The sequence below is a fragment of the Microtus pennsylvanicus genome, chromosome 3, assembly GCF_037038515.1.
Source record: "Microtus pennsylvanicus isolate mMicPen1 chromosome 3, mMicPen1.hap1, whole genome shotgun sequence".
NCBI classification, from domain to species: Eukaryota; Metazoa; Chordata; class Mammalia; order Rodentia; family Cricetidae; genus Microtus; species Microtus pennsylvanicus.
Window position 1 is genome coordinate 75,819,376 of NC_134581.1, and position 12,268 is coordinate 75,831,643.

The following is a 12,268-nucleotide window of genomic DNA, read 5'->3' on the forward strand; positions in this document are numbered from 1 at the left end:
GTTGGAGGAAGTGTGTCACTGTGGGGGCGAGCTTTGAGGTCTTTTTCTCGGGCTTCCCTCAGTGTGACAATCAGTTGACTTTCTGTTGTAGTACTGGACTCTCAGCTCCAGTACTACATCTTCTGACACGACGCCAGGCTCCCCATCATGATCATAATGGGCTGAACGTCCAAAACTGTTAGCAAATCATCTTCAAATAAATGTTCTCTCTATAAGAGCTGCTGTGCCCGTGGTGTCTCTTCACAGCAATAGTAAACCCTAATTGAGACAATGGCCTTAGAAGGGGGTCACACAAGTGAGGGATACAAAAGCTCAAACTTCACAGTGACTCTGCCTCTGAACTTGACATACTCACAAGAGAGGAGAAAGGAGAAGGAAGAGGAAACTATGTTGGAAAGGTGAAGAAAGAATAAGGAAGGAGTCAAAGGCAAGAGAGAAAAAGGGAAGAGCATACAGGAAATCTAAAGGGAGAGGTGGAGCTGGTGTGTAGTTCTGTCAGGAGAGGGCTTACATAGCACTCGCAAAATCCTGGGTTTGACCCCTAGCCCCGCACAAACCAAAAGCTATGATGCACACACCTTATTCTCAGTATTCAGGATGTAGAGGCAAGGAGACCTAAAGTTTCTGTCATCCTGAGCTAACACAGTCAGATAGAGACCAGCTTGGTTACAGAAGATGCTGTACCCCACTCACACCCCCAGAAAAGGCTGAGGCCTCCTCCAGAAGATGGAGTTATGGCTTAGCCATTTGCACCAGGCCCTGGAAAAGGCAGGCCTGTTTTCTGCAGGCCACAGTGCCTTCATCTCTACTGTGCGTTTTCTCCCCTTGAGTATCACAGCAGCCTACCAAATCCGGCCTGCGTGCCCCCTTGCCAGGCCTCTGCCCTGGTTCCCAGACTCATCTGGGAGCTGGGACCAAAGCTAGAGCAAGAAGTGCTGAGCAATGATCCTGCCACCAGCCCTGCCTGCAGCATCCCTGCCCTGCAGCAATCCTGCCTGGGCAGCTGCCTGAAAACGTAGGCCAAATATTTACCTAGGTACAGACAGGAACCAAACAAGGAAGGCCGAGCTGCAAGAGGCCTACGGCCCCCTCACTGCCCCACTGCTGAGATTCTCCTTTGAAAAGAGGGGCCTGAGTACTGAAGCTATCCCTTCAGAGATCTCAATGTTGCCCAGACTTCCTGCTTTCAAGGTCTTTGCTCCAGGTTAGGGAAGAGTGAGAGCCTTATGGACTCATTAAGCCCAGAAGACCTGTAGGGTGTCCTCAGATGGAGCCAAGGCTACTTAGCATTGACCCAACTAAACCCCCAGAGCGTTCTCGTGCCCTGTCAGAACAGCAACCCCTTTGCCTGACTGGCAGTAAGAGAGGACCCAGGCTCCAGCAACCTCTTTTCTTCTGTCAGAAACAACTCATCACCCTCAATGGTCAAATACAACAAAATGTTCTTGGTGAGGTTACTGTAAAAACAAAAGAGATGACGCATAGAAGCACATTGCTAAATGGAAGAGCCAAGACATACGGCTGACTGTTCTCCCAGGAGAATCAGATGGGAAACAGAGTGCAATCTACATTTTCAACTTGAACATGATGGTAGGTTTTCCCCAGAGAGTCCACAAGTGACCAGGTCCCTTCCAGCTCTATGGTCTGATCCTGAGGTTCCCTTTTGTACAGCCCCTGGCTGGGGGAGGTAGGGGTCCAACCGTCCTAGGTGGCAGGGAATCAGCAATGAGCTTGTGGAGACGATGACCTGGCCCCAGCTGTAGCCCTGGTGACTTTTAACAATGTGAAAGGACACTAACAGAAAGCTCACTAGCCCCACAGTGTCACTCTGGGTCCAGGGGATGACAGAGCAAACATCTTCTTTAGGGAAGAGATGCACGAACTCCCGATCCTATTGCCTGGCACGAACCAGCAATCTACTCTTTCAGCTTCCTTCAACTCCAAATAGAAAGCGTGTGTGCATGCACACACACACACACACACACACACACACACACAGTAAAAAGACACACAACTGGAGGAAAGAGAAAGAAAAAGTTGTCTGCCATCGCCCAGCCTCAGCCAATGCCCGCCCTCCTGCCCTCTGGTTGGATGGAAAGCATTCAAGTGGGCAGGCTTCTGTAAGGACTCTAGGTGTGTCACCTGTTCTAAGGTCTGTGAATGACTCCAGGTGTTGTCCCAACCCTTCAAACTGGGTGTCAGGTTACAAGACGCATAATCATTCCAGTTTGACAACTTCACCTGTTGGGTTGTAGGAACTGACCAGCCCCAGAGTCCCCAAGTCACTCCAAGACACAGTGGCAGGAGGAAGCTGGCTTGCTGAAGGAAGAGAATGCTGGTCGTCAGGAAGCAAGGGCAGCCTTGCACTTGGGCGCCCTCTGACCAGTGCTGACCCGGGCTTTCTGACCTACTGGCTAACGAGACTCATTTGAGGACCCCTCCTGCTGCCTTGGGTTGCAGATCTCGGCTCCAGGCTGTAAGAAAATTAGGAGGATTACCAAAGCAGCATGGTAAGTCTAGGGCCCTCGGGCTGGGGAGGGCAGCTGGCCATAAAGGGCCCTTCAGGTGGCCCATGGGGCCATTAACTGAGAATGTTGTGACACCTTCCAGGTTAAAAAATAGAGGTCATAACCGAACACCTCCACTTCCAGCCCTTTGTGCCCATCATCTGTCTTCTCCATCATTAGTCATCCTTGAAGGTGGGCACAGAAGTCAGGGCTGTCTTTGTCCACCGATCGCTTCTAAATCATGCGTGTTTCTTTGTGTACTGTCTCGGGTGTGTTTGCTGGAAGATGCGACTGTTTCTTCAAACCAAAGGCTGCTTTGGTGCCACAGTGGGCCTCGGACACTTCCTGAGAAAACTGGCTCCTGTCATTTTAAAAGAAAACAGTAAAGAGATGCCCCCAAAACATTCAGGGATGTTTGTGGGGCTTTCTGCTTGGTCTCTTTAGAGCTCACCTCCATTGAGTATCCCCAGCATCTTCTGCTGCTGGTTTGTCCTTTTAAGGAGGACAACTGAGGACCAGGACGGGGACGAGATAATCACCAGGTGGGAGCCCGGGGGTCTTGATTCTCCAGTCCTCAACAATTGCTCACACATTAAAATGAAAGGGTCGGAGAAAGAACCAAGAAAAGGGTATGTGATATTCAAACATTTCCCATGACCCCTAGTAGAAAGTCTGGCAAACTTCCAGTGTCCAGTTGAGGGCAGAGTGGCAGGACCACTTGGCTGTACTGGACCAGAGCTGCCTACTATCCAGTCACAGATGGTGCTGTGCAGAGGTGTCCCCCACCCCAGGGAGGGGTCAGTGGGGAGGAAAGGAGCAGTGTCAGTCCCCTGACCGTAAGCCATTGCTGAGTGGCACTGGGGAGCCATGGGTTGCCTCTTGGAGGAGTTGCTGACAAGGGTACCGTTTCTGGGGCAGCTAACAGAAACAAAACCTGTGGTCCAACCAAGGGCCTAGCTCTCTATACAGGTCCCGAGACTTTAATTTCACTGAGTCTCAACTCACTCGCCAGCCCTGCAGAAGGAAAACAGTGTGGTTCACGAAACCCCTGGAACATATATGGTGAACAGAGAGGCTGAGCAAACCAACATGGGTGAATAGACTCTGTAAACCAGGAAGCCTGAGCAAATGTAAGAACTGTACCCACTTCAGGAAGTGATAGCCAGGACCACATCTCACTCTGCCCCATTGCCAGCAAGGAAGGAAAGCTTGGTGTTGCTGATGAGGGTTAAGCCAAGTGGGCACCATGGGTGCAGGGTCAGGCTAAGGATCACGGAGCAGAGGCGGGCAACATGACGGCTAGACTGCAGAAGAGAATTGCCAGACTCAGGCCCTGAGCAAACCGCTAAGCTACCTGTGTGTAACAATCTGCCCTTTCCCACTGATGGAGCCAAGATGAGCCTAGCTCCCAGTCCACAGAAGAGAGGATGGGGAACCCAAGGCCGGATTCAGCCCTCCCTGTTTCTCCCATCTGTCCTCCTGCTTCTCCCTGTCAGAGTTGGTCAAAGTCCGCACAGAGCAGCCTCTTAACAATGGTTTCCCTTCCGTTGATTCAGCTGGTTATGTCGAGAGAGCGCTAGAGCGGGCCACCAGTCCTGGGCAGAGTAAGAGCCTAGTGCGGGGCCTGGGCAGGACTGTACCAAATGTGCTCTGCGCTGAGACCAAAAGGATCTTTGGGGATCCCTGGATAGCCATCCTGGCCAGGACTCATTACTCTCAGGAAGTACTGAGCACACCATGAACCAAAGAAAACAAACAGCATTATATCCAAGCCTATGAGCCAAAGAAGAGGGCATCATATCCAATCAAGGCAAGAGTGATAACACCCAAGATCAATTTCAGTCCTTCCCCTCTGTCTCTTTTCCTTGCCAACCTATACAGCACCAAAGTATTTGGTGGGCTTAGCTGGAGGGCTGTAGCAAATAAATAAATCAGCTTGCTGGCATAGAGACCTCAGCTGACCACAGAATCCAGGAGCCCTCTACTCTGGTGACCTCATCCTTGACTTTGGGGTGGCAAACTGAGAGTTGGGCAGTAGACAGACACTGGTGAAGTACCAAGAAAGCTCTCTCTTCACGTCTGCTTCCCCAGCTCTCTCTCTCCCTGGGTAAGAGAATCTGTAATCACCGTGGCTCCAGGTAGCCAGCTACTTTTTTAAAAAAAAAAAAATTCACCCTGGCCAATGGCCAACTGTTAGGCAAGGGGTGGGGGTGCTGAGACAATGTCTGGGTGCTCCCTCAGAGGCACTCACAAAAGAAGATTACAAGATATTCTTGAGCCAAAAGGGCAGATCACTCTAGGGTGGCTGGATGCTATCCCAGAAGAGAAAGTGTTTGCTTTGGACTTCTGGAAGGATAAACCAACTCTCTCCAGGCAGAGAAGCCAGGAAGGGTGTCTATAGAGAGAGAATTGATGAGCTGACAAGACAGAATGGTGGTACAAGGACAAGGGACAACATGCTACAGCTGGAGCAATATGTTTGGGGAGCAGAGAAGTCACAGGGTGCGTGCAGTCTGATCCCTTTATCGGAGAACTCGGTCTCATAGAACTGGCCCATGGCTCAGAAGGCAAGGCTGGAGAAGGGCCCCGGTGCCATCAGCTGAGTGGCCTTCCTCCAAAGGACCATGTTTCCCACCAGGCAAGAGCACGGTTTCCATTCCTCGTGCAGTAACACAGCCTGCCTCATCAGCACCAGGCCCTAGGAAAGCACTGAGAGGTGAAAGCAACATATCCAGAGAGCATCAGGTCATCAGGCAATCCCCTAGCCAGTGCATAACTCACGTGTCAGTTCTCTTGTCACAAGATTCTCACCTATGTGATAGAGAAAGCAAAGTTCACCAAATCCAACTTTAAAAAAAAAGCAGCATCCTACCAGGAAAAAAAATGTGTTTTGGACCCTGAAAACAGAAGCTGGGGGTGAGGGAAAAACAAGCCTGAGCCTGCTAGCGAACCCCAGCAACAGGAAAAGGGAGAGTCTAGCAAAGACAGTGTGGCAATCCCCCTGTGATGTATTTAGTGGCACCGCCCAGCCTGCCACTCTGATTAAACATCATGATTGCAGCAGAAAAACTGGTAAACAGAACTCAGAACTGCAAAACACCCTCCCCTCCTGCTGGCTCCCAGGGTTCTGCCCTCCAGCTTCTAGCCTGATCCACGTGCAGATGGAAACTCTGAGGAGGCAGGTGAAGAACACTTTCTGGAGGACGTGGGTGACAGAATGAAGTGGCCTGAGCAGGGTGCAGAGGGGTCTTTGGTCATGGGGTATGCTACACGCCTGGCTGGTGAGACAGAGTTGCCCCATGCTCAGTGAACTGGCTGTGGTCTCAATTTCTCCCACTATAGCCTGCCGGCTCTAGTTTCTCCACTACCCATCTGGGAACCTGAGAGTTTGCCATAGATTAGGTTCTAAAGAGACCTTGGAAGGCCAGGAAAAGATTCAGGATCTAGACCCCGGGTTCCAAGGCTGCACGGAAGGAGCAGGGTCAGCTAAACTGCTCCCCTCTTTCCAGGAAGAACATGGCCCTCCTTCTCGCACAGATGCCAGCGAGAAGGAAATAAGGAAGTAAGTGAGGCACCTTTGCCCCAGTGCAATGCTGACACAGGAGACACCTCTACTGGCCTGGCCTGAGAGCTGGAGTCCCCCATGTCCTACAGAGCCACAGCAACTGACTTCTTGCCTCTAACCTGATACAAGAAGCTCAGCCCCTGTGCTCAAGAGGGACTCTGATATGCAGGGTCTCCCTCTGAGTGTGACAGCAATTCTCTGAGACTTAGAAATCAGGAGAGGAAGGCACAGAGAAGTCAAGTGAGTTGAAAAGGGTCACTCAGCCTCTAAAAGGCAGAGTTGAGACTCCAAACCCTGGAGGTCTCTTCGTCTCTCTCAGGTTGCAGACCCATGGGACCAGCACATGGCATACCCTGAGCCACTGCGGGACTAGGACACCCCATTTCACTACCTCCATGCTGCTGGGCTTTATAGCAAAGGTGCACATGAAGTGGAGCCGCTAACATAGAGGACGGAGGACGAGCCCGGCGGTTTTGCAGACTCTAGCCCCCCTTAAGATGCCAAAGATCACAGCAGTGGGGGCTCCAGGGAGCAAAACACACGGAAGGAAGCCCTTGGGCATGACCCTTCAAGAAAGCTGAGACAAAGTTTCACAGCCAGTCTGCTCAAGAAAAATTACCCATATTGCCATGAGACCATTAAGGAGAGAAAACTGATTTAAAGGCAAGCCCAGGATGGTGGTGCATGCCTGTAATCCCAGCATTATGGAAACTGAGGCAGATGGACCGCCATGAATTTGAGAGCCGCCTAGCTACCTAGCAAGTTTCTAGAGAAATGACTGTCAGTGAACCAGGCAGCAGACTGGTCCTAACTGACAGTAGAAGCTGCGAGCCAGCAGTCCTCCCAGATCACAGGCCCCGAGGAAGGACCTATGAGGCCCTGTGTGTTCTAGCCTCAGAGCCCCGCTGAAACCCGATGCAGAATTCCATAAGCAAAATAGAACAGCCAGAGTGGCAGCGTTTGGAAGGACTGTGACCTCACCTACTCCTGTCCCACCTACCCATCCCCAGCACTGGTGGGGCTCTGCCTAGTAACCTAGAAACTTCTCCCAGGCCTACCTGTCAGATTGGGAAATTCCTGCATGGCCCAGCTCCTATTCACAGACACCCCCCGACACACACACACACACACACACACACACACACACACACACACACACTTTTAGAAAGTGCTTCTAGCTGCTGCAATCTTCCCTCTGCCAAGAGAGTGCTGCATGACCCCCATTTGTCCTCAGAGTCCTCTTGAGCCTCTCCCGTAAAATGGTTTGAATGGCCGTGTTTGCTCTATCCTTCTGTCTGTCTTTGCTTCTCTGACCTTCCTCTGCTACCTCCTCTTCAGAGAGCAACTGATGTCATTCAGTTCAGGTTTCCTAACTGTCCTGGTTACCCTTGGGCCACAGTCTGCCCTCCTGACATCAGACCCCTGAACCTAGAAAGCCATCAAAATAGCTGTCCGGCTCCTGTCACATCCAGGCCAGATGCCCTGCGAAGCTCTCACCAGATAAAAATGAATAATTCCCAAGTATCTACTATGTCAGGTACTTGTCAGATTCTATTTAAATATTGTTAGCAATTATTAAGAACAGGCTCTCTGCTCATGGGCATGAAAAACTGCCTCTTATCCATCGCTGGGTCTCCAGCCCCTGAACGATGACTTTCTGACTGAATAAAATAGTATTATTACAGCTAATGGTCACCGCACTCTGATCCAGGTAATGTGCTGTAGACCTTACATATTTGGGGCTCCTTAAGGGGAAGACTTATTGAAAACTAGTCTCTCTTTCTCTCTCTCTCTCTCTCTCTCTCTCTCTCTCTCTCTCTCTCTCACACACACACACACACACACACACACACACACACACAAGCATACACACACGTACGCGCACGTGCAATTGAGGCTCTCAGTGGTCAACACTTGTGTACAGAGGTGGGATTCAGACCCAGGTGGCAGGATGGCAGGTGCTCCATCCACCGCCAAAGTGCCTCTCCTAGCAGCGGCATCACAGCAAGGAGAAACTTCCAAAGCGCTTGCAGAGTTATGTGAGTGGGCAGGGAAGTGGGAGAAGAATGCCAGGTTATGCAACACCGAAGTAATAATGCAGAGAGGTCCCGGAAGAACCACCGGGATGCTATTTATAGGTTCTCGAGTTCAGAGTTCCCAGGAAAGCCATCAAGGAGTCACCAAGTCTTTTGCGGGCAGATCAGCAGCAGCAGCTAAACTTGTGTGCAGAGGTGGCTGTCCCTGAGGCATCCGGAACAAAACAGAGTGCTCCCTTCTGCCCTTGGAGAGAGCCTTGGTGTTGAACTTGAACAGCGTGTGGCAGGATGGGAGCCAGCCCAGCATGCCTGCTTAGGAAGAAGAGTCACTGAGGACCCCCACCCCCACCAGAGCCTCTGAGACCCTTCAGGCAGCAAAGATCAACCAAAAGGACCATAAATAACAATGAGATCATGAGAGGACAAGATGAAGTCCCTACAGCCTTGGAAAGGCGCACAGCACCCTGCTGGTGGAGTGTTTCTGCGGAGCCTTTCTTGATGTCAGTCATGACAGGAAGTTAGATTTATACCTACATTGCAAAGGGGGACGCTGGGCCCCGGAGACACTGAGACCTGCTCAAGGTTGCTTAGGAGCTCAGTAAAGGAGCCACGCCCTCCATAGCAAATCCCCTCTTCCCTTGCCACCTCTTCCTGCCCCTAAATATTTAAGGGACAATTCAGGACAGGCAAAGGCAGTATGTCTTTAAGGACAGCATTAACTCTGTGGAATTCTTTCATAACCATCAGACTGCATTGCAGGTGGCAGCTATCTGGTTCTGGTAAATACAGTGTTTAGAGAACCCCGCTAAGCTCTAGTCCGCACCCCCCCCCCACAAGCAAGCGCCCAAGACACCTTCTTCTAATCTGATCCTGTCAGAAGGAGAAAGTGGGCACAAGAATTCTGTGTGGACCTGGGCAAAGCACAATAGTCAAGAATTCAGAAATGTAGGAGAGAACACACTGCTTCCCCCGGGTTTCAGGAACATGCAAGAGAGCTCACAGCAGCGCCATCCGGAACATAGGGCCTCCCCAGGAAGCCAGGGTGTCTACCGTCCACTCCACTCAAGAGGCCTGCGCTCTTGCCTCACTCCTGGCCTTCTCATTGTCCTATCCTATAGGTTAAGGGCGGAGAGCTTCTAACCCCTGCACCACACCTCCATCCCTGAAACAGAGATCCTTGCCTCTCTACCCTCCCCAAGCCCTGCCTGCAGTTAACAAAGGTTGATTCTTAAATGCCAGAGCTGAGCAGCGGGCTGGCAGCAGGATAAAGGTGGGTCACCTGACACTTGCCTCCCGCCCCAGGCCTTGCCCTGTAGCTATTATACCTTGGAGTGGGGGTGAGGTTCTCTACTCAAATTGCCAGCAGGTCAGCAGCTATGTGGTTTATTACAAGGCACAGTGGTTTCTAATGTAGCAGCTGGACTGAGGTTAGGTTATAGAAAGTAGACTTCTGTGAGGGCGCCTGCACTGGCACCCCTGGTACAGACGGCTGCTCCTATAGCGAGAGCTGGTGCCTAGCCTGTTTTGCTGGATAGACATCCTGAAAACAAGGTCGCAGGATTAGGACCACTTGGAAGCCAGCATGGCTGTTGCCACTGAAACCCCGCGTGCACCTTGAACTGCTGCATCTCAGCATCCTCTCCCTGGCCCGGTGATGGAGAGTCCCTCAACAAGCTTCTAGCCACCTTACCTGCCATTGTGGAGGCGCCCAAGAGGCAGAGTCTTGTTTTCAGCCTGATAAAAGCATCAAACTGCCTGCCTTGCAGCAGGTGGACAGCAGATACCTGCTGGCAGTGGGACCGACGGTTCAGGGATAAAAGTGGCTTAAGGCCACCTAGAGAGCCCCCTGAGTACCTGAGCCAGCTGTGGCCAAGACTCACTCTTCTTGCTGTGAGCAGCCCCAGGTCTTCTGGCTCACTCACAAAGCAGTCCCCACCCCTCCCTGGGGTGCCCCTGTCACTCCCTCAGAGGGTCTGTTTACCCATCACCTGGCAACAGGATTCCCACTGAGATCAAGGAAAGCCAGAGCCCTCCTCATGGGACCCCGCAGCTGCCACAGAGAAAAGCAAAACCAGAGAAACAGCCTTTGGTGCTCTGGTTTGTCCTCCTCGGCCAGCTCTGCTTTGTCACCTCTGCTAACCTCTTCTCAGAGCAAGGCAATGTCTGAGCTGCAGAGAGTTCAGCAAGGCGAAGGATCTGCTCTGCTCTGTCCCTTGGGCCTCTTCATTATTGGCCCTGGCCTTTCCATTGTGAAATAATCAAGTGCTTCACCGTCTCTGAAAGACGGTTCCCAGTGTCCTGATGAAGTAGCCTAGACGTACAGCAAGGCAGAAGTCACACCTCCTTGGCTATCTCTGTGTGGTGTCTCTGACTTTAAAAAAAAAAAGCTCAACAAAAAAACTGGGTGGTAGTGGCACACGCCGTTAATCCCAGCATTCAGGAGACAGAGGCAGGTGAATCTCTGTGAGTTTGAGGCCAGCCTGGTCTACAGAACAAGTTCCAGGATAGCCAGGGCTACACAGAGAAACCCTGACTCAAAAATTCTCCACCACCATCCTCCTGCCCTACAAAAAAAGAAAACTACCTGATATCTGGAATCATTGTCTCTGACTGAACCATTCAACATTTGGAGCTCAGCTAAGCCCAGGAACTTCTCCAGGGTTTAAAACACACAGAGAGGGAGGAACCACGGCTGAGCAAGGGTGAATGCGGTAGAAGATGGACGAGGTGACGGTAACATTAGCAGAGGCCCTACTGGACACCAAGGCCCTGCTATCTATATGATTTTGGAGAGGCAGCTCCCATCCCCATTCATAGAGGCTTTGGCAAACCCAGGAAGCAAGTCCAGGTCTCTAATGCCTTGCGACCATGGAAGGGCTGTGGAGATCCTGAGGGTGATCTCTGCAGGTTGATTGCAGGCTAAGCAGAAGCAACAAGACCACCTTGCTGAAAGGTAGAGACTCAAAAGGGAGCACTACCTTCGAAAGATGCCCAATCACACAGATCCTTAAAACTGCCAGGAAATGAAGACAGTAGTCCCCCGAGTCTAGAAGCCCAGCCTGGAGAGCTGGGGCTGCCCTTCCCTTGCTTTGAAGTCACAGAAGCCATTTCGTGGATGTGAACCCTGACTTTCAGTTCTGTGAGGTGTCTCTGAGTTTCCCAAAGATTAACTATAATAGCGCCTTTGAAAGGAAGATGTTGCAAGCAAGAAAATGACATTCAGCTTTTGCGGGTGGGTTCTAGATTAATGCTGTTCTCTTGTCGGTGGGCGACTGGAAAACAAGGCAGGAAGATGCTCTGAGCTAGCCAGGTAAAGGCAAGTTTTTCCAACCATCAATCATCCACCCGTTCTACCTCCATCCTGTTCCCACCTGGGCACCGAGGATCTGGGCACTCTCAACCTTCAGTTGAGCCAGCACAAGCTTTGTTCCAGATGAGTCCTAAGTTGGGCATGGGCTGAATCAGACCCACGAGTCAAAGCTCTGTACAGTTTGAATCAACAAATCAGGGGACCAGGCCCAGCCAGCAGCTCTGACAGAAGGAGTAGCTAGGCGCCATCCCTTGGGTTATACGGGGACTGCACTGTGGTAACATGACCAGTTCAAGAGGTTAAGTTCAAGCTGAGCATAACAATGAAGGAGCCACGATTGGTCTCTGGTTGCTTTTCAAAATTTCCTCTTCTCTGACTCTAGGGCAATATTTTTCCTCTGTCTGGTTTCAGGGACAGTGACCCAGAATGGTCTCTAGAGACCTTCTCTTTCCGTTCTGCATCCTTGAGCACTACTGGACCTGCCATGGTGGGGTCTGGTGGGATCTCTGAGTTCCCTTGGTACCTGCCTGTCTCAGCCCCATCCTTTCCCCGGTTCAGGACTGATCCTGGGCTGGGAGGGTATAGGAGAACCCTGCGGTTCTTCTTTCAGTTCTCCCCAGAATGTCTGTAACACTGACAGTTTGCAGTCACCACTCAGTCCTACAACACCCCCACCCCATCGACCACTGGCGCTGATACCCGTGACCTGCAGCATCTCTGCTTCCTGGAAGTCTGACAGCCTCATATGTCCAACCTCTCTCTGTCATAGATGCTTGTCCAGAGGCTTTAAGAAAGGGCAGGGAATGAGCCACTTAATGGGAGAACTAGAGGCTACAGCATAGCACCTGTA

At 51.4% G+C, this 12,268-nt stretch overlaps 1 protein-coding gene across 2 annotated transcripts in view; it reads left to right on the top strand.

The window, feature by feature from the left end:
* The first annotated feature begins 2,222 nt into the window (after positions 1 to 2,222).
* Tmprss4 (transmembrane serine protease 4) overlaps positions 2,223 to 12,268 on the top strand; it is a 34,413-nt gene continuing 24,367 nt past the window's right edge. For both annotated transcript variants that reach the window (XM_075966095.1, XM_075966096.1), the window contains exon 1: positions 2,223 to 2,510. In XM_075966095.1, coding sequence (XP_075822210.1) covers positions 2,508 to 2,510 — 3 coding nt within the window. In that variant the 5' untranslated portion in view covers positions 2,223 to 2,507. The remainder of the gene's footprint in view (positions 2,511 to 12,268) is intronic.